General features: G+C 40.1%; 1 protein-coding gene across 3 annotated transcripts in view; it reads right to left on the reverse strand.

The window, feature by feature from the left end:
* Window positions 1-1,553: 1,553 nt before the first annotated feature.
* Window positions 1,554-20,406, reverse strand: part of LOC114143839 (ATP-binding cassette sub-family A member 1-like) — a 36,204-nt gene continuing 17,351 nt past the window's right edge. For 2 of the 3 annotated variants that reach the window (XM_028016173.1, XM_028016174.1), the window contains exons 9-49: window positions 17,664-17,907; window positions 17,426-17,565; window positions 17,232-17,348; window positions 16,258-16,452; window positions 14,769-14,974; window positions 14,511-14,687; window positions 14,198-14,420; window positions 13,873-14,094; window positions 13,255-13,459; window positions 13,052-13,165; window positions 12,785-12,959; window positions 12,550-12,681; window positions 12,312-12,451; window positions 12,063-12,200; window positions 11,725-11,954; window positions 11,557-11,629; window positions 11,259-11,461; window positions 11,103-11,154; window positions 10,869-10,982; window positions 10,459-10,607; window positions 10,174-10,298; window positions 9,350-9,448; window positions 9,017-9,206; window positions 8,807-8,901; window positions 8,687-8,719; window positions 8,486-8,591; window positions 8,166-8,240; window positions 7,195-7,364; window positions 6,938-7,115; window positions 6,731-6,846; window positions 6,496-6,640; window positions 6,290-6,413; window positions 6,054-6,183; window positions 5,728-5,911; window positions 5,492-5,598; window positions 5,253-5,394; window positions 4,998-5,132; window positions 4,778-4,881; window positions 4,589-4,681; window positions 4,189-4,432; window positions 1,554-3,892 (exon numbers count right to left, since the gene is read on the reverse strand). In XM_028016173.1, coding sequence (XP_027871974.1) covers window positions 3,749-3,892; window positions 4,189-4,432; window positions 4,589-4,681; window positions 4,778-4,881; window positions 4,998-5,132; window positions 5,253-5,394; window positions 5,492-5,598; window positions 5,728-5,911; window positions 6,054-6,183; window positions 6,290-6,413; window positions 6,496-6,640; window positions 6,731-6,846; window positions 6,938-7,115; window positions 7,195-7,364; window positions 8,166-8,240; window positions 8,486-8,591; window positions 8,687-8,719; window positions 8,807-8,901; window positions 9,017-9,206; window positions 9,350-9,448; window positions 10,174-10,298; window positions 10,459-10,607; window positions 10,869-10,982; window positions 11,103-11,154; window positions 11,259-11,461; window positions 11,557-11,629; window positions 11,725-11,954; window positions 12,063-12,200; window positions 12,312-12,451; window positions 12,550-12,681; window positions 12,785-12,959; window positions 13,052-13,165; window positions 13,255-13,459; window positions 13,873-14,094; window positions 14,198-14,420; window positions 14,511-14,687; window positions 14,769-14,974; window positions 16,258-16,452; window positions 17,232-17,348; window positions 17,426-17,565; window positions 17,664-17,907 — 5,988 coding nt within the window. In that variant the 3' untranslated portion in view covers window positions 1,554-3,748. The remainder of the gene's footprint in view (window positions 3,893-4,188; window positions 4,433-4,588; window positions 4,682-4,777; window positions 4,882-4,997; window positions 5,133-5,252; window positions 5,395-5,491; window positions 5,599-5,727; window positions 5,912-6,053; window positions 6,184-6,289; window positions 6,414-6,495; window positions 6,641-6,730; window positions 6,847-6,937; window positions 7,116-7,194; window positions 7,365-8,165; window positions 8,241-8,485; window positions 8,592-8,686; window positions 8,720-8,806; window positions 8,902-9,016; window positions 9,207-9,349; window positions 9,449-10,173; window positions 10,299-10,458; window positions 10,608-10,868; window positions 10,983-11,102; window positions 11,155-11,258; window positions 11,462-11,556; window positions 11,630-11,724; window positions 11,955-12,062; window positions 12,201-12,311; window positions 12,452-12,549; window positions 12,682-12,784; window positions 12,960-13,051; window positions 13,166-13,254; window positions 13,460-13,872; window positions 14,095-14,197; window positions 14,421-14,510; window positions 14,688-14,768; window positions 14,975-16,257; window positions 16,453-17,231; window positions 17,349-17,425; window positions 17,566-17,663; window positions 17,908-20,406) is intronic. The other variant, XM_028016175.1, reaches the window with a different exon arrangement.

Raw genomic sequence — 20,406 nt, forward strand, 5'->3', positions numbered from 1 at the left:
TGAATGAGTGAATCACAGCTATGCCATGTCTCAGTTCTCTCCTCATGAAAACCAGAAAGAACATCATGTTCGTCAGGGAGGGAAACTGCTGATCTGTGCAGTTGATAAAATCAATACTATGAAGCAAACTGGAAAAATTATATCTACTCTTGTCACATTGTAATAAAGTCTAAATGTCATCAATCTTGTGGCCTTCTGCTTTTCTTGCTCTTGCTTTTCTCGGTATTATACAATTTATGCTGTATGCTAGTTTAGCAAGGAAGAAGCTGTAGAGATGTTAATAAGTAAATAAACTTTATATGTATGGCACCTTCACAAGTGACAGAGTATGGATTGTCGCAGCTGCAGCTTTACAGCTGTATGCACTGTGAGATTTTCCTTTAAATGAAAAAAGTTATGGTATTTTTTATTATCCAACCCTCTTTACTATTAACAAAATTGTGGAGAGAAGAAAAAGATATCCTGCAGGCATCAGCGCATAGTTCTGAACTTTAACCATAGAAAAGAGTTTTATGCATAAAGCAATTTATTTCAAACATTTTTTATAATTTACTTTAAAAAAAAATCTAAATATAAACAAATGTTATTACTTCAATGTAAAAACATTAAATTAAATAATTTCTTTGGCAGGGCTCCCTAATGACAATGGCTATTTTTAGAACTTGCTCCGTGGGCGACTGACAATGTCCCCTCAGGCGACCGGGTGCCTGCGGGGGTCACCATGTTGGTGACCCCTGCTCTACTGTAGGTACTTGGGAAAGGTTAGTCCATTTAAACCACCTCCAGGCCTGTTTGGGGAAACAGTCAATGCCACATATACCAGTATACGTGTGTGCTCAAATTAAAAGTCTTATTTCTAAGATAGCATCTGTTCAATAAAAACTTTTTAAAAATTACTAAAACATTAATAATAATAGGTTTACTTTCAACAATTGTAAAACTATACTCTGAAATTACTTAAAAATTGCAGCATTTTATGGGTTATCGATGACACTTCCTCATCTAGCAATATATTGATGTACAAATCCAATTTGCATAACAGTAGGTACTGAGGGGGAATATGCTTAAGCACAAATAAAACATGATGTGAATATTGTTCACACTACTGTTCGCAATCTCTTTTACATCTTTTAAAAATGCTTAAACGGCAGCAACCCCTGAATGCCTGTTAGGCCACATGTGCAGCATTGTTTGAAATTAATTTAAAGGTTACCTCAAACAGCTTTTTCAATTGCCTGGCAATTAAAAAAATGCAATATTCTCCATACAGAAAACGTCTAGAAGCTGTCATAGGCAACAAGAAGTGTCCTAAGTATTGAATACAGTTGTTATTCCTTGTGCTTTTCCACTTTCACTTAATTCATGGACTGATTTATTTACACTTTTTGAGTGTGTGGATTACATGCGTTGTTACATAGAAGCTGTCGATTTTATATCAGTAATCCGACTGAAAATATAACTTCTGAGGAAAATGTTGATGTGTAATGCTAAGTTTCTCAGCTGTACACAAAAACAAAGTGAATAAAATAAACAAAAAATACAGTCGGGAGACATTTGTTGTCAAAACATATGATTTTTTTTTTTTATTAATGTAAAGAATAACTATTCACAATGAGTAACAGACTCAAACAGCTGTAATACTTAAAAATGTAAACAAAGAATAATATTGAGAATGAAAAGAGAAGAATCACCACCCTCATTCTGTCCTGAATTTCTCACAACTATTTCTCTTTCTCAACTTCTTCACTTATTTTCATCACATTTCTCTTAAATACACAAGCCTTTGTTCTCTAGTTCAAGTTTCTAGCAAACTTTTCACTGCGGTGGCGTAGCTTTGTTGTTTGTCGCATCTGTTTTCCAGTGGAGAGATTTTTCTTTTTACATCTCTACGTCTAAAAAAAATGAAAACAAAGGCCTGCTAAGCCTGTAAAGTGCTCAAATTCTTTAAAAATCTGAGGTTTCAAGGAAGAGAATAAAATCCTCAGTTTTAGTTAGCAGATCCCAGAGATAATTGAAACCCCTTCCAAGATTTTATACAAGACAGAGCACCTGTAATCAGTTAAAATCCTGGATGATTCTTTTTAACTATAAAGTATTAAAAGCACAATTTTAATTTACATGGTCCTCGTTTTTAGTCTGGCTGGTTGATTAGCTGCTAAAAACAACGGTCTCATCCTCAGTTGCAGTTAATAGATGTGGGCAGACTTTGGCAATTTTTCCACAGGATGAATGTAACTTGCAGTCTAGTTAAGAAAAGAAGGAGAGTGCACACTTTTTTTTATACAACAACCCTGGCTGATAAGAGAAAGAGGAATATATTTCAAACTGACCTGATGGATAAACGTTATAAAACACTCGTTTCCTTTTGCTGATCGGTCAGTGTTTAAAGTTCAGCTTTGTTTGGCACACAGACAGTTAGTTAGTTCACTCCAGTGTTAACATCAAAAAATTGCAACTGTACATATTATCCATGCAGCACAGGCTCAGATCTGAAGTGCTCCCATCATACCCTCTGGAAGGCCACAACCAAAAACATTTACATATTTCAGATCTAAGGTTCACACAAATAGAGCTGCTGATGACTCCACCTTGTGGCCGTGCAAAAAAAAAAGAGAGGGCAGGATGAGTAAAGCCAGACGAGCAGAATGCACGTCTTAACCAGACATAAGGGAACCACTATTTTTATTTTTTTTTTGATTCTGACAATGAAGGACAACAGTTGAACCCCCCCCTCCCCCCACACACATCATTTCACAATAACCTATAATAAAACTATTTTCTATATGCTTTGTTGCATGTTGGTATTGGTCTTATACATTCCTTGGCAGCCTACATACATTGTTGTTTTTAATGGAGTGCTCAAGCTTGACGCTCCACCAGATTAGGCACTGTGCTGGACAATGTTAAGGACACCAAATACATTAAAAAAACCCCACATTGGTTAGCAGTTTGAACTATTAGACAACCATGAGAAACAACTTAACCATGCCTGCCTAAAAGGATTTTTCTTTTTTCAGATTAGCAAAGGTTAAAACACAGATGATTGCACATTTGAGACTAAAACGGGATTTTTAGATGCTTATCTTCAACCATCTCTTGGATTATAAAACAACTGGCTTGGTAACAAATAGAAATCGAGAAAAGGTTTGACCCTGAATAAAAAAAAAAATAGTCAGTCCATCTTTCAACAGCTGGCAGTGAATGATTCGAATGACTTTGTTTTTACAACGTCATAAACTCTGCTGTCGCTTGCTTACAGACAGTCCCGCAGACTGCTGCCGTCTGCTCCGAGGAATGGGGACGAAAACCTTCCAGATTTCGTTTCGAGTTATCCCCTACCAAAGTGTCTTATCCATGAAGTCAGTAACCTGGACTTTCCAGTCGAACTGAGAAATTCAGATCCTGCCGTCGCTTCAAGTGTCTTTTTTCTTCCTGTCCACATCGTGAAGAGGAGAAGCACCAGTCTCCAACCTCTACACAGCTATCTTCTAATCTTAAATATATGTTTATTTGACTTGCATTGATTTGCATTGAGTTTTCATCGTTTCAGCGTCTGTCACGAAACCTGCCGTCGTTGCCTCCATCGGAGGCTGTGCGATGAGACGCAGGTTCACTGAAACACGATGACAATTAAAAAAGACTAAAAAATAGAAATAAAAAAAAATGACCATAGGTCGTCTCCCCCACAAGTGAGTGGTCCACGTTGTTTTTTTTTAGCAGGGAGAGAGGATGAAGCATGATTCAGAAATCAGACGCAGCTCTCTCTTGTTTTGCTGTCCGTGAGGAAAGAGTTCAATTGAGAAAGGTCCACCACGACTGCATCCCGCTTGCTCAGGTGGATGTCTTTCAAGTGGTCCTCGTCACTTTGGTCCTTGGCGAAATTAACAAACACCTGAGGGAGGCGAAAAGAAAAAAAATATATACAATTAGATATTGCTAGACTAATTTGAATCTTTTGCAGTGGCAGTTTCTATAGTGAGCTACTCAGGGTGTCAGTAAAAAAGTGTGGGTTAGCAGCACAGGCACAAGATAAAAATGTAACTTGAACGAGTTTTCTATTGCTTTTCATTGATTCTTTTGCAGAGCAGCACTATATTTTATCCAATATCAGAATTTTGAACATGTTTGAGCGGTTGTAGACAAAGGTTAATGAAAGAACCGCCACTGACTTTGTGTTTGCTTGCTTACTTGATCTAAAGTAGTCTGAGAGACAGAGTAGTCCTCTATGCTGAGTGCCTCCTTGTTTTTGGAGAGAAGGGAGAAGATTCGGGCGAGGGAGGTGAGCGAAGACGGGAGCTGGTACTGCAGCATGTTGCGGTGTTTCTCCTTCAACGTGCTCCCCGGTAATTCCCGCTCTATGAACTCCATCACCAGCCGTAGGTCCGGGTCCGGTCCCGCCACGCGCAAGATGATGGTGTAGCCGTCTCCGAACCTGGTGGAAGACATTTATTTTTTTAAGTGTGAATAATGGTGGAAAAAGAAATTTGAGTATGAAAAAAAAAATGCTTTGGGTTTACAGGTTTCACCCCTTGTTTTGTTACCAAAACAAAATGTTTTGTAATGAAATGTTTCATTTGTGCAGGCCTACCGATTTTTAAGGTGCTGCACACTGCCCAGACAGCGGAACCTGCCGTTCACCATGATAGCCATTCTGGTACAGAGTGCTTCACACTCCTCCATACTGTGACAAACCATGAGAGAAAACATGTATTCAATACACAGACATTGTTCACTGAATTTATTAATTTCAATAGTTCAAAGACATGCTTCGACTGACCTGTGGGAGGTGAGGACCACGGAACGTCCCTCTTTGATGATGCTCAGGATGGCGTTCCAGAGGGCCCGACGTGCCTTAGGGTCCATTCCTGTTGTTGGTTCATCCTGTTACAAAGGTAATAACATATTTTTAGCCGAAATATACTGTGTAACACATCAGCTAGCACCAACATGAACATTGCCATCTTTATGTTTTATGATTAATATGTAGTCTCACTGACCAAAAACACAACAGGGGGTCCTCCTATGAGTGCAATGGCAGTGGAGAGTTTCCTCATGTTTCCTCCACTATAGCTCCCTGCTGCTTTGTCCACATACTTGATCAATCCCAGTTTCCGTATCCCCCACTCTGCCACCTAGTGGGGAAAAAAAGTGTTTTGCTAAATGTTTGGACAAGCTTAACTTTTCTTTGTTTGATATACATGTTATTGGAGTGGGTTGGACATGAAAGACCAATGATGTGTGTTGCTGCTGACCTCGCAGACTTCCTTCTCAGGTACTCCTCTCAAGATGGCGTAGAACTCGAGGTGCTCTCTTCCAGTCAGAAGGTCGTTGATGGCATCAAACTGAGGACAGTAGCCCATGTTCTGATGCACCTCGTTTATTTCTGTGTTTACGCTGAAAGGAGAGAAAACACACAAGAACATTAGTCTCCAAAGTTTTCGCATGTTATTTTAGTTTTAAATGAAATAAGAATGCTTGTCTTGTTTCATACCTCTTGCCAGCTAAGTAGGCCTCACCGCTGGTCACATCTGAGTCTCCAGTCAACATTTTGAAGGTGCTGGTCTTTCCTGCTCCGTTGACCCCAAGCAAACCAAAACACTACAAGGGAAAATGTGTATCATTGAGCATATCTGCTATGACTATTTCAACACACTTGCTTAGTTTCATAGAAGAATACAAAAAATCTTGCATGTTCCTCTGTATTATTTTCTGTAAACTGGGGCTTACCTCTCCGGGAGGGATGCCAACACACAGCCGGTCCACGGCCGGCTTCTGTTTCCGCTTGTAAATCTTGGTGAGCTGCCTCAGCTCAAGAATGTCCAACTGTCCACCGCCGCTCAGGATCCTCTGTCGCTCTCTGGCAACATCTTCGTCCTCTTCTCCAATTGGTTTCAGATGGCCGGTGGAGGATCTGTGGGGTTTTAAAATAGGAGAGTTCAAATTTCAGTGGACTTGAGCGTCATAGCTTGAAATATCAACCCACAACTAATGTTTTCATTTGTGATGTTTGGGTAAGTGGTAGGGTAACTCGACTGATGACATGATTTACCCACCTGGCTTTAAAGCAGAAGCGGTACTGAATGAGGACGGTGATGCAGAAGAAAATAACTCCCTCTATAGCCATGGCGAACAGGTTCTTTCCCACCATGTCCCATGCCAGAGGAGAGCGAAACCGGTTTTCACCTATAACAGACATTTCGTCTCTTTAACATGGCCTTTCATGAGACTTTTCTTGTCCTAGTTAATGATATGACTATAACATTTATAACAGGTCAAGGTAAAGGCTCACCAAATCTCTCCAAAGCATCAGCCATGGCTTGATTCTTCACCATGTCAATCAGTCCTCTACCCAGGCAGAAGTGAGGGAAGATGAGGAATACATTCTTCAAGATGTCATTAATACCACCAATCTCCTGAGAGAGGAATGCAATTAATGCCAATTTAACTTCCTAATGCTTTTTTAAAAAAATGTTGAAACTCGTAACATTTACTCACATTACTTCCAAACAACTCCAGGACAAACGTGGACACACTGCCATTGATTCCAATCAGTATGTTGACACTGGTTAGAACTACATAGGCAGTGCTGGGGATCTTAAAGAAGAAAGAGGCTGGGTACATCAGAGGGGTGATTGACCACCTGGTAAAATAAGCAAAACATAAATTTACACGAAATCGTTGAATGTGGTTGAAGTGCAAAGCCTCAGTATTGAGAGTTTGTCCAAATTACCCATAGAGGAGAAGCAGCAGAGCCAGTACTGGTAGATTGGTGGAAGAAACGTAGGCTTCTTGTTGGAAACAGACAAATATGATGATCACTAGCGCAGCTGGAACGATGTAGTTGCACTGTGAGAAGGAAAAGGAAGAGGAGGGTCTTTTAATATTTCCACTTAGAATACTTTGCTACTCGAGTGGTGTTGACTTGGTAATGTCTCACCATATCCCAAATAAAGTTGGCCAGCCAGTAAAGCAAGGGCTGCACACCACTGATGAACTGCATATGTTTGGCCTTTGTTACTCTCTCCTGGATGAGGAAGACCACAAAACTGGCAGGGACAAAGGACATGGCGAAGATGACACAAATGGACACCAACACGTCCACAGATGTCGTCATCCTAAAACCCAAAAAGTAAGAATTGTAAATTGGGAAACTTTCCGCTTGCGTTCATATGTCAGATTGATTGTGATGCTCACAATGCAACTTGTGAGAGCTGCTCCTTGGTGAGGTTTAGTGGATGGTTGTAAGCGGTGATGCCAAACTTCGTCGGGTCTTGACCAGGTTTGAGACTCGACCGCAGAATGGCGTTGTTCATCACGTTGAGGAAGGAGCCAATGCTGTGCCAGCCCTTGTTGTTAAACCAAATCTAAAGGAAGGGTGGGGGGGAGTTTTTAAACTTGGATTTAAACCATTGCCTTAGAGATGAACTGGGTGAATTTTTTAAGTAGCTCTAAAATTACATTCCAAGATATCTTAAGTTTCTCAGTCTACGTTTACATGAGAACATCATCCGGAAGTTGCCAGTATTTTCATATGATGATTGAGCAAAAGTTCCACGTTTCGACAGCACTGCCAAGACACCTTGAGTCAGCTGTAGTTGTCATGCCAGGACTCTATATGGCGCTGTGACAAAAAAATTACAGTTTCTCTGAAGAGCTACTTCAGGAAGAAATCCTGTAATGGCAAATTATTTCATTTATCATGTTGTAACATGATGCAAGAATCAATAGCAGTATTGACCTGAATTAGTAAAATGTTTTTGCTCTTTACATTTCTTTACTTTTTATTTATTGCTGGGACTGAAAATGCTTTACATGAGTATTTCACAGAGGAAGATCATTGATGGATGACCATCTTCAACCGCCATTTCTTGTGTAAAATTCATCAGATTTGTTGTAAACATTCACTTAATGCAAACATGAAAAAAGTTTAAATAAATAAACTTCTATGACAATATTATAAGAGAATAAATGTCTTTGGTCCCTCTCAGACTAGCCATTAGCTTAGCCTCTGAAACCAACTAACATGGATTTATACTAAATAAAAACACAAAAGAATTGTGCACTGCAGGTAAGATATTAACTGTTTATAACCAGTAATTATTTAAACAGAGCACCGATCAAAATATATTGAAGTGTGAAATTCAAAAACATATAGAGTTGCTAACCTTAACGTTATTCTTTGTGTCCAATCCTTGGATAAAACCAGAGAGACTGCTGAAAAAACGATGGGCTGTCGTTCCCTAAAGGATGGATGAGGCAGAAAGGAAAGGAGAGAGACAGAGAGTCGTCTTTAGCAAATATGTAATATGTTTGCTTAAATTTTAATATTTACTATAACTCTATAATCATAAACCAAAGTTATCTAGGGTCCATGCAGATTTTGTGTTACCCTCAGTAACAAAGACCAAAATAGAAATTTCCTTTAGTAAAACCAAACTGGTTCTGTATAATAAGAATTATATCATTATTCTAATCTAATTCTTACCTGTTCAAGTTGGAAGAGTTGCCTGAGTTGCACAATAGCTTCATCAATATCACCTGTGTGGGACAAAACATGGGAACCTCGGGCGCCCAGAGAGAATCCACCGTATCTGTTATGGAGAGCACACATTTTTACATCACTGCAGCTCACAGCAGAGAAGCACTCAGGCTCTTTTTTTAAGATGCATAATGTCTTAGAATGTACCTGAACTCATTGACCCAGATCTTGTTATTCAAGCTGTAAAAGGAGAAACCATATAATGAAAGGCTAGAACTTATAAGTAAGAAATATGGCTTCAGAGGAAAGGATGGTAAGAGTCTTTACCTCTTGCCGATGATCTGAGCGTAGGTTTTGACCAGGTAGTCCGACACGTTTCTACCAGTCAAATTCTGCAGTGTGTCTTTGTCACTGATCATCATCTGGATACAAAGACAAACCATGATACTTCATTACTGTGTGCCAAGTTGAGTTTATGTGTGTACCACTTTATTGCCATAACTGAGTCTGTTTCAGATTTTTGTTGGTCCTACTGACCTGTGGCGGTGGAAGTCCACCGGCCCCAGCGGGACACTCGGGCAGCATCCTCTTACGGCCTTCACAGCTGCACTCACACAGTGGAGACGGGTTTTCCATAGTCCAGTTGCCTTTGTCAAATATATCACTGACACTTTGAGGAACCTGAGGGAGCATCCAATCATCCTTCACCTCCACACAGGGAGTGTCCCTGGAGGACGCAGAGAGAACATTTTAGTTTTCAGCTCAACTTTTCTATTTCTAATTACTACATCATTTTGATTTTTGTTTTACTGAAGTTAACGTTTTCTGGATAAATAATCTCCATGAATAAAGTTACTATTTTCTACTTACGGTATGGGCTCTCCTTCCATGCATCGAGTTCCAAATCCTGGTTTGTCCATCAAAGCTCCCAGCAGTTTGTTGTTGTGGGGTTCTTCGGGTATGTCGTTACTGCAAAGGCACAGACAAAACACTTTAAATCAGTGGTTCCCAAAGATTTTCTTCTGCCCCCACCTATGGATTACAATAAAATCCCCCCCAAAAAAGAAAAGAAAAATCAACTGAGCACACACATCGTTCAACCAGACATAAACCTATACACATATTTTGTTTTCAAACTCCACTGAAGTTTATTTCACACTTTAGGTTGCAGCAAAACTACAAACCATGTTTACAGTGAAACACTTTGTGTAACTGTTTTTTTAAATGATTTTTTATTCATTCATACCGCTTCCGGCACCCTCCCTGCAATGGCACTGTGACCCCCTTAGGGGGCACGCCCCACACTTTGGGAACCACTGCTTTAAATAATGGCATTTCTTACACTTAATATACAAGAAATTATATAAACTTTTTTGTGAGTTGTGTATTAACTCACAATAAAATCTTTAAAAAAAAGCAGTTATTTCCTTCATCACCTAGGTCTTTTAGCAGCACTTGTTTAAATAATAATCCTTACTGCCCTTATGCAATCTTTTACATCTACAGTATGTACACCTCTTAATGAAAAAACACTATTCACTCATTTATACTGTTTCTTTTTTGTTCTCAGAAACGAAAGCGTAAACACCGCTGTGACAAAATGCTATCTAGAATTACGCAAAGAAGGTTTACATTTTTCCTAAAGATTGCCAGATATTAGGACAGAGGTTAATAACATGGGAATGACGCCCCACCTGATGAAGCTAAACTGCTCTCCATACATGCTGGGATGCAGAGCCAGACTCGGGTATTTCCCGAACGGAGGAACAATGAGGCTGAAGACCAGTGCAATGCACACAAACACTGCTGGCAGAACAATCTGAAAAACACGAACCAGAAGAATGCATTTAAACTTCAGTGCAATAAAATGGGCGTGGTTCTATTATGGTGTAAAATAATGAATTTACTAAGTTGTGTTAATGATAAGAGCATCACAACTTTACATCGAGTTCTTGGATGTAACATTAACCACAGCACACCTGAGCGAAAAAGCCTTTCCTAGAGCGGCGAGCGTAGAGGAACCGTTTCCACAGGAGCGCAACAAACTGCTGTCTCTTCAGACTCCAGCCTTTGACCTGATATGAACCTTTGCCATCTGTTCCACCGAGCCAGTCAGTCTCACGAGATTCTGCACAGAAAAGACACATTGTCAGCAAACGTACAAACAAGATAAATGTGTTCTCTGGTTTTGCAACAGCAATGAAACTTGTAGTTTTTGCTAAAAGCATGCAACTGTTCCAGTTTTGTAACAGCAGCACATGAGCCTCAGGTTGGCTAAGTTTCTGTGCAATGTTTCTGATTTTTGCATATTTTTCAAATGCACAATGCCCCTCAGTATTAAAACTAAAAGATTCGTCATTGCGCTGCGTGGCGGGCAATTAAATTCTACCTGGGTCACCTTCAGAGTCATTGAAGTCAAAATCATCCTCGGTGAAAGGCTTCAGGCAGCTCTGGTGGTCTCCAAAAGCATGTCGCCGTCGGGTTCTGGTTGGTACGACTCCATCTACAAAAACACCAAAGTACACTTGTTTATCTTTACTCAACAATTTTCTCAGTGCTTGTATTTGATTTTTATTTTTGTTTTCATTTGCATTTGCCGTATTTAAAACATTGTAAATCTCACCTGAAAGCTCAACAGAATCAACACCGCTATCTTCTGCCACTTTCAGGAAAATCTGCCGCATCAAAAGAAACAAGGTCAATTTAAGGGTTCCCTTGAGATTCAAAGAATCTTAGCTAAAAATGGATTAAAAGGCTATGTTAAATAAGCAGCCCCTACCTCTTCCAAGGTGGTGTCAGAAATTCCGTAACTTGAAATTCCTAAGTCAGTAAGTCGATCATCAAGCTCATGGAAAAGCTCAACAAAGGCGCCGTCTTTAGCCGACTGGTATGGCAAGACGTAGGTGATCTCATGCCCGAGATCTTCCACCAGACGAGCCTCTGAGACGTGTTTGAAAATCACACTGGAGATGAGGGAGATGTCTAATGGGAAAGATGAGCAGAAAAAAAAGACAGAAAGGTGGGTGAATATCATTTTTGAACTCTTTATCTAGAAACATTAAGCTTCCAGTTCTTACCAATAGTGGTAGTCTCACTTTCAGGTTCGCTGCCAAGACCAGCATCTGAACTGCTCTCTGATACGCTGTCCTCCTGAAAAAAGTGGGGGTAAAAAAACCTTAATAAATTCATCTTTATGTTTTTTTTTTAATGCAGACTATTAAGCATAAAAATGTCTTTTCGGTTACCTTCTCTGTCTTTTTCATGTAGGAGACGGTGCTGGCAGAATTCCTGCAGGACTGTAGAGACAGGTCGTAGTCTCTCTTGACCAGCGTCAGGTAGTAGCCGGTTCCGAGGTGAGTCTTCAGGAAGAGAGAGGAGCCCACGCAGCACAGCTTGCCATGGGAAATGATAGCAATACGGTCGCCCAGGATGTCAGCCTCATCCATGTGGTGGGTGGAAAGGATGATGGTGCGGGCTAGAAAGTGAATAAAAACGTAAGGTCATTCACTACAACGCTGCCATACTAAAGCCCTTTGGCCAACTTTTACATATATGACACAAAAATAACATTTGTTTCATTTACCTTGTCTGTATTTAAGGAGCAGATCCCAGATTCCCCTGCGTGCGTACGGATCAACACCAGCAGTAGGCTCGTCCAGAATGACAACCTTAGAACCTCCGACAAACGCCAGCGCTACAGACAACTTCCTCTGCATTCCACCTGCACAAAAAGATAAAGTCAGAAACATGCACTCCAAATTTAATCAAGTATGTAAAACAAACAATTTAAGTGCTGAAAATAATTAAGAGAAACCTGAAACTAGAAACCGACCTGACAGCGTGCTGGTGCGAGACTTTCGCTTGTGTGGCAGTCCGACATCGTTGACGATCTGTTCCATTTCAGCCTTCACTTTCTCTTCAGGCAGGCCCTTCAGGCGAGCGTAGAACCAGATGTGCTCCTCGACGGTCAACCTGATTCACGGCAAACCAACAAATAGCACAAATGCTTGAAATACGAGAAAGGGGGCCCAAGTGTGCTAAAGTGTTTTCCAGTTAAAGTGCATACATACATGCTGAAAAGCACATTGTGCTGGGGGCAGACCCCCAGGTTCTGTCGGATGGTGCTGAGCTCGGAGCGGATGTCCTTGCCGAGGATGTAGGCGGTGCCAGAGGTGGGTGGGAACAGTCCAGTCAGGATTGACCTATCACAAACAGAACGTGGTCACCACTTAAGGTTTTGAAATGAGTTGTTTACATTTTCTCTAGTTGGTAACTAGAGTAAGTTCACTGACCATATGAACTTACATGGTTGTAGTCTTGCCAGCTCCGTTGTGGCCGAGGAAGGAGGTGATCTGGCCTTCATAGAATTTAAGGGTCAATCCGTCCACAGCCAGCTTGTTTCCATGGCTGTAGATCTTCACCAGGTTTTCAATGTAAACACCCGGGTCGATGTGGCTTGGGTCCTCCTCGAAGCACACAGCTGTAGATGTGATGAAATCAAGAACATCATATTAGCAATAAGCAAGGGCTTCTCTTGCAGTTTGGTATTACTTAGGATTGTATTTGCTGTACCGTCAGCGTTGCTCTTCTTTGACAGAGGAGTATTAATGTTTTGATTCTCCTTCTCTCCGCACCAATATGTTCTTGTGAAAGGGAAATACCAAGGCCTGGGGATCCCGTACTGACCTGTAACATAATTATGTGTTTTTAAAATGACTTATATTGCACAGATTACATCAGATTTTTAAGAAAAAGCTAATTTTTTTGTGTCTTACCAGGAAAAACGGCTTCAATGTACCAAGTCATTATTCCGTACAGCACTGCATCGAACAGCATGAGGCATATAGAGGTGGTCAGGTTGTAGCTGTCCTCCTCCAGGGGGCTTGCTAGAAGGTTAGACCACTGGATTCCCACACCTTGTTCCTCAAACAGGGCAAAGTACTCACAGCCGAAGCCAAAAGCCACAGGGGACAGAAGACTCTGAGAGAGAAACACAATATCCACAGTTTACATAGCAGGAATTCTTGGGATCCCTGTGTATCACGCTAGGTGTAAGATATGGATGTGAATCTGAGGTTGAAGTTTTTGGCACTAAACACACCAAATAAATTTCTCTTTATTCATTGTTTGTTTGAAGATAAAACAAGGAATGAATATGTGGAAAAACACCTCATGCCCAGTGTTAAATATGGTCTGAGATGCTGTGTGTTTCTCTCTAAAATTTCCCTTTATCATCATGAGCCGTGATTTTGTTAAAAATTACTGAGAGACACTGTGCTACATCTGTAAAATATGAATTTACCTTGAGGCTTTTTACATATCCTTACCAGTGGTATCAATGAAAATGCAGGGCACTGCATTTATTCAGGTGTAATAAAATCTATCTCACTCACCACTACAAGTTTTGCTCCAAATCCCACGTAATCTTGCCAAGCAACACACAGAACGTAGGGCAGGTAGAGGGTGAAGTATATTATTCCTCCGCAGGCCGCCGCCAGGTTGGCACGTGAAAACAGAGTGCTGATCAGAAAACACTGCATGATGGTTACAACACCGAAGGATCCCAGGAAAAGAAACACAACGCCTGAGTCGCTGTACGGCAATAGGTTTCCCATCTGAGAGAAGAGTGGAAAAAAGATTATAATAATGATAATCTCACGTTTTCTACTATTTTAAATGATAGAAATGATGCATGTGCTAGTCTTCAACAACACACACCTTCAGCAACATCACCAGTAAGCCGGCGCTGATCAGCAGTGGGATTAAACTGCTGATGAACCAGCTCAGCCACAGGGTGCCGTTGTTTAGTCCCATGATCCTCATGGTCTCCTTCAGTCGCGCCTCCTTCTCATACACCACGCCTTTGATGATGATGGCCACAGAGTACATCCAAGCCAAAGTCATGAAGAGAGGCATCGACCGGCTCATAACTCGCAGGAATCTGAAATAAAAAAGGAGCGAAATGGTTAACGTACAATCCTACCAGATCTTTGTACAGGAAAAGTTTTGTTTTTATAATGCAATCACTTACATATCATCAACATAGCAAGGGTAGGGCATCTGCTGGATGTAAATGCCCGTCTTCTCCTCAGTACCAGTGATGGCTCGGATGATTCCTTGCTCAATGACATCCTGCAGGTAAGAAAATCCGCCCCAGACGTACCGCAGGTCCTCAAAGGGGTCCGCTCTGGGACCAGGATCCCAGTATCTGCAAAGTAACAAAAAAGAAAATGTAAAAACTGTCAAGCAAACAACCCAAGATAAAATCGTCTTTCCCGTCGCCACTCACCCGTCTTTGATCTTGTTCGTCCTCTCCACATTATCGATGTCCATGCGGATTTTGTAGTTGATGTTGGGAGGCAGGTCGGTGCTATTGGGAGCGATGTTGGGAAACACGATTCCCGCCCAGAACTTCTGGTTATCCAGAAGACCCATGGACTTGTTGACCAAGCGTTCCTCATTGGGGACTGACTCCAGTTTGTCCAAGTTCACACACTAAAAGAAGAGGAAGTTAGAAAAAGAGCCAGAGAAATCAGGCAAGTAGGGAAAGGATTTAATGAGAAAATGTTGCCACAGTGATTCAGAATTTTTATTGTTATATTGTTGTACCAATAAAACTATAAGAGGTTCAATTAACTGTTAGGTGATTGACTTTTATTACCATTTAACCTATTTTATTGAGTTATCCTTGTTATCTTGTTAATGAAAAACAGTTTATGAACTTTTTACAGTTCACTAAGTTCAAACTGAATAACCACAGAATTTTTTACCCGATGTGTTCAGCCCTCCCACAGATCAACCTTTCACTTGTTTATCTAACATGAGCTGAATTTTACCTCATTCCTTCATCCCAACTTTGATAAACATTAAAGATTCAGAAAAGCAAATTCCAATCAAATACAGCGTAGAAACCACTGAAGGGTGAACTTTTATGGTTATTTGGAGCTGTAACATTGATTTTACTGCAACAAACAACTGTGCATATAGATTATAGGATCTCCTTAAAGAAAGTCAGTCGGTCACTGGGTTGTTTGGAGTGAAACATTAGTCAGAGAGGTTGTAAAAGTTGTGAAATGGATACGTAACTGATTATATTTGTTTTTAATCTATAGTGTTAGAAGGAAATGGAAGACTTACAATAACTTATAATATACGTGATCAAATATGACATGAGAAGCCTATCACTTTAAGAACAGACGGCATAATAGAAATCAGATCATTATGAAGGTGGAAGCGGATATTTAAAGAACTTTACTGAGAACAAAACAAGTACAGAGAATCAGCGCTGACTAACAGAGGGAGGATTTATGGCTGACCTTGTTTTATTTAAGTGATACAGATCACATGGCTTTGAGTTAGTTTGATGAAGCATGTGAAGCAAAAGAACATTTAATTTCAAGGTTTTTATTAATAGCTGTGCTGGTATTTGAGGTCAAGCACACAAACTCATTGGAAATATTAATAACAATTTTACAGGGAGATGACCTAAAAAAATAATCAGCATTTAACGCCCTTTCTCCCAGTCGTTGTTTTTCTTATTGGTTTTATCCAAAGACAGAAAACGATTTTATAAAACAAATCAAGAGCCATGAATCTCAGATTAACTGACAGGATCTTAAACTAACAGTAATATTTTTTTTGCCATTTAAACCCTAGAGGTAAAAAAAAAGATTACGTAAAAATGTAATGTAATGTTCTAGATTTCTTTTGTTTTGTTGCCTTGCAATGGAAAAATAAAATAAAAATTAAAACAGCCACAGCATTTGTAACTCACTAACCTCCATAAACTGTGAAATAGTCTTTATGGCACGATCGGTTTCATTGAACGCGTCCCTCCATGTGTAAGCTGATCCCGAAGGTCTGCGGTCCTCTGAGGCTTTTGTGAGGAAGTCCGCCACGTCGGACACACTCCACTCGGTCTCACTGAGCTGAGCGTCCAGGAAAACAGCGCTGGTGTTGCTTTGGAGCAAGGACTGGAAGAAAAACAGAATGATTGAAAGATGATTTATGTCAAGCAGCAGTGTAAAAAAGGAAAACTTATGAATAGCTACTGTATCCTTTAGCCTTTTGGTTTCAGAGTGCATTTGTTTTGTGCTGTTTTTGACCTGCATTTTCTACCAATTGCAAGTGAATGCCATGTTGTTCTCATAAATATAATAAAAAGTATTTTTCACAAGTTCTTTTTTTTTTTTTAATTGAGAAAACATCTTTGTTTGACTGTTAAATAAAGTGCCCCAGGGGTATGGGCTTCTACAGTAAATACATTATGGACAAAAACAAAATAATAGAAGTTTGTTATCATTAATTCCTAGAAAAATGTACAAGGTAATTTACAAGCATACACCACTAGGTGGAGGTGGTGTTTAAGCAGTTTATTAAGGAAAGAAGGTGGTGAAAATTGGGTTAAAGTTCCCATCAATAAAACAACCACATTATGAGCTCTATGCCCACTAAAAGCTGCTCATCTAAACTGAGGAAGTAGTGCAATAGCTTTGTGTGGTTGACTCTCTGATATTAATGTGTTCAGAGAATTTAGGGTTTGATTTTGTACTTGGAACATGTCTTTTTTTAGGATTGGTTTTATTTTTTATTACTGTCTATCTTTCTTTGCTGCCCTAGAACTTGAAAGTGACCCAAAAAGAAAACAAACTCTCTGTGCGGGTCACTCAGAATAAATAATTACAAACATGAAGGAACACTGGGAACACAGCCATATTTTGTCTACAGAAATGATGTCAGTGTACATACTCACCCTGACTAAGTCCATCTCTTCGCTGTTCTCCATGAAGCTCCAAAATTTAGGTTTCATTTCTTCCCACATGCCGCCCAGATCTCTCAGCACCCCCAGCTCCTGGAAGGTCTTGTTAACCTGCAAAATTCAAGCTTTTAGGTTAACTCACTAGAGGCATTCTGATAATGGGCTTTTCTGTGAGGAATCTGTTGTACCTCGTGAATGATCCTCTGTGTTGCTGGAGTGTCTGGGGTATACAGGATCTTCCCCATTAGAAGAGGTTTGAGGGCTCTCCAAATCATCCTGGAAATGGGGCTGGACTCCAGGTTCTTCATTAGGTTGTTACAGTAAGGAGCTAAAAGAAAAACACAAACTGCAGTTTGAGTATTGAACAGATAAAAATTGGGAGCAAACAACTCTTTTATATTTAAAAAAAAATATAAGGATGCTTACTTGAAGAGTTGTCATAGGTGGACATGGGCTCACTGTCACTGTCGTTGCCGTGGTGTCCAAACAGAGCCTTGTAATTGTTGTCTTCATACCAGTTGAGGGATTTGATCTTCAGGCCGCCTCCCTCTGGATGTCCGCAAACAATACGCGACACTGCCTGGTACATCTGCTTCGGAGATCCTGTTGAGTTTGCAGTCAGATACAGGATCTCCTTTCTCATGTCTTTCCAGCTCTTCATGCTGGCAAGCTGTCGAGAGAGAGACACAAACATTAAGCTCAGGGAGAGAGTAAAGCTAATTCCAAATATTAAACCAGATGGATTCACTTAGTAGCTATTTTTCACTTGTGATTATAAGTTGGTCATTTTCAGCACAATTGGAACTTATTTTTGACCGACCGATTGGAAATTCAAAGATCAGATATTTTTCTGATCAGTTTTTGCACCCCATAGAGTTATATGGACAACTGATAGAAAACCCAAAGTTTGCTTTTTTCAATATCTGTGAATTATTTTTAATTAAATAGTCCAAGTTATTTAAAATTAGAGCAGGATGTCAGCAGATAATCAGAAGGCTGAATTGGGATGCTGTTTAATCCTTTGGAGCTTTAAATCTATTTAGGAAAATTGGAACATTTCAAATGTTGGCAGCAGTTTAGAGATCTGAATAAAGGTAACTGTCTAAATCCAATATCCACCGACTGCTGTTTTAGTAAAGTTAGCACTGCATGATGCCCCTGCTAAAGACGCTAAAGATCATCTAAAACATCAACTTTGTAATTATTCTTAGTGTAAATTATTAGAAAAGTGCTATTTAACAGCAAGTGTGGTCTTACATTTACAGTGTGAAGTGGACTCTGCACCACATAAAAATAATTAATTATCCCTTAAAGCAGGACGGTTAAAAAAGTATTTTAAGAGCTTTTTTCCCCATGTTTTTAAAAATAACATTTTTGTGGCAGATTGGCTAAAATCTAACACAAAATTCAGATTCCTACTTTTTTACAAAAAGAAAGATACATGGCCACAGGCAGTTGGTTTTGTTGTTCAGTTGCACTTTGCTTTTTTACAGATATTTGGGGAAAAATAGATGATTTTAGTCTAAATTTATGCCCAAAATTAGTCCCTCTTGGGCATAAAAATAGACTGTTGCTGTTTTTTTCTGTGCTAAATTTTTCACACCTTTTTTCACACCTTCAGGAAACCTCAAAAGTCTCAGTTTCTCCTGTACTGAGTTGGTAGACAAGATGCGAGACATAAAAAACCCACATCTGGCAGGTTATCGTTTGCCACAGCTCGATTTAAAACAGTCGTCATGTGCACAGTGAGTGTACATTCGATACATGTAGAGAAGTGCTGCTCTGAGGGGTGGAGACACTTAACACTTGACCGTCTGCCCGACTAAGATAAATTTAACTGCTGTTCCCAGTCCTCCAAGCATGCGTGTGTGAGAGAGGGTCTGCGCTGCTTTTAAGGGAAGAGCTTAGATAACGCGTAATGCGAGTCAGCACAGTGTCTTTCATCAGAAACAGCCATCATGCCGAGTGTTTATGCCAGAGCAGCAACATTGTTGCTCTGCAGCAAATCAACAACTCACAAACTGATACATGCAGGCCAACGCAGTGGCAGAAGTATGCCTGTTAAAAACTGGAAAGAATCCTGATGTTTGGAACAAAACAGCACACAGCCCTCCTCTTTGTTCAGGGATTTCTTGATAATGCGTGAAAAGAACTTCTGTTTGAATTGCAACCTTTGTCTGGAATTGGCATAAACTCTGTAGCTGTGTTTGTTTCCAACAGAAAGCAATTTGAGTTTTTGTCACATTTTGGTTTTCTTCAGTGTGAAAAATGGGAAGCGGTGTTTTATACCGTCAGCACTCAGCAGTCATATGCGTTCTGACATCACCGGGTTCGCCGCACGGCAAGGTTACCATAGGTCAAGTGACAAGTCAGCACAGGTTTAACTGTGTTTCCTAGCGGTTCAACTAGACATGCAATCAGGGATTCAACTCGTGACAAGAAAGGAATGAAAGAAGGATGAATAACAGGGAGACCTCACCCATTTAGCAAGTATTGATGGAGGAATGGAGGGGTAAAAACTATACCCGATATGAAAGAAATAGAGAGTGAAAGAGGAAAGAGAGAAAGAAAAGAAAGACAGAGGAAGGAGAAAAAGTGAAGACAAAAAAGAAAATGGAAAGAGAGGCAGAGAGAGGAAAGAGAGAAAGAAAGTGGCTGTGTTAGAAACAGGAGGTGAAAACAGAGGGAGGTTTGAGAACAAAGAGAGGTTACTCTCGGTCATTTCTTCTAACAGGCAAACCTCTGCTGGCTCCGCAAGTAGAGCGCTATTATCCTGACATTTATTCACAACTCCTCACTGCAGACAAAGAAACACATGCAAGAACAGGCACATATGGGCAAGATGATATGCAAACATCCACCGTATCCTGGTTGTTGCATAACAGAAAACAGTGTTGTTTATGTATTCATATATTTATGGGTCTATTTTTGCCCATAGCTCGTAAAACAGATATTCAAAACTTGAGAAAGTGAGAGCAAGTCTCACTTTCACTGTTTAAACCTGGTTCACCTTGCAGCTGAGTCTGCAGCTACATCAGGGTAACATTGTTTCCTGCAGTTTCATCTGAAATAGTGCATGGCATGAGTGTGCGTGTGTGTGTACAAATGCCGCATGCTATTTTACACTCGCTGCTCATGAGGTTTTCTGTTTGTTGTGACAGATGCTTAC

This window comes from Xiphophorus couchianus, chromosome 5 (genome assembly GCF_001444195.1).
Source record: "Xiphophorus couchianus chromosome 5, X_couchianus-1.0, whole genome shotgun sequence".
NCBI classification, from domain to species: Eukaryota; Metazoa; Chordata; class Actinopteri; order Cyprinodontiformes; family Poeciliidae; genus Xiphophorus; species Xiphophorus couchianus.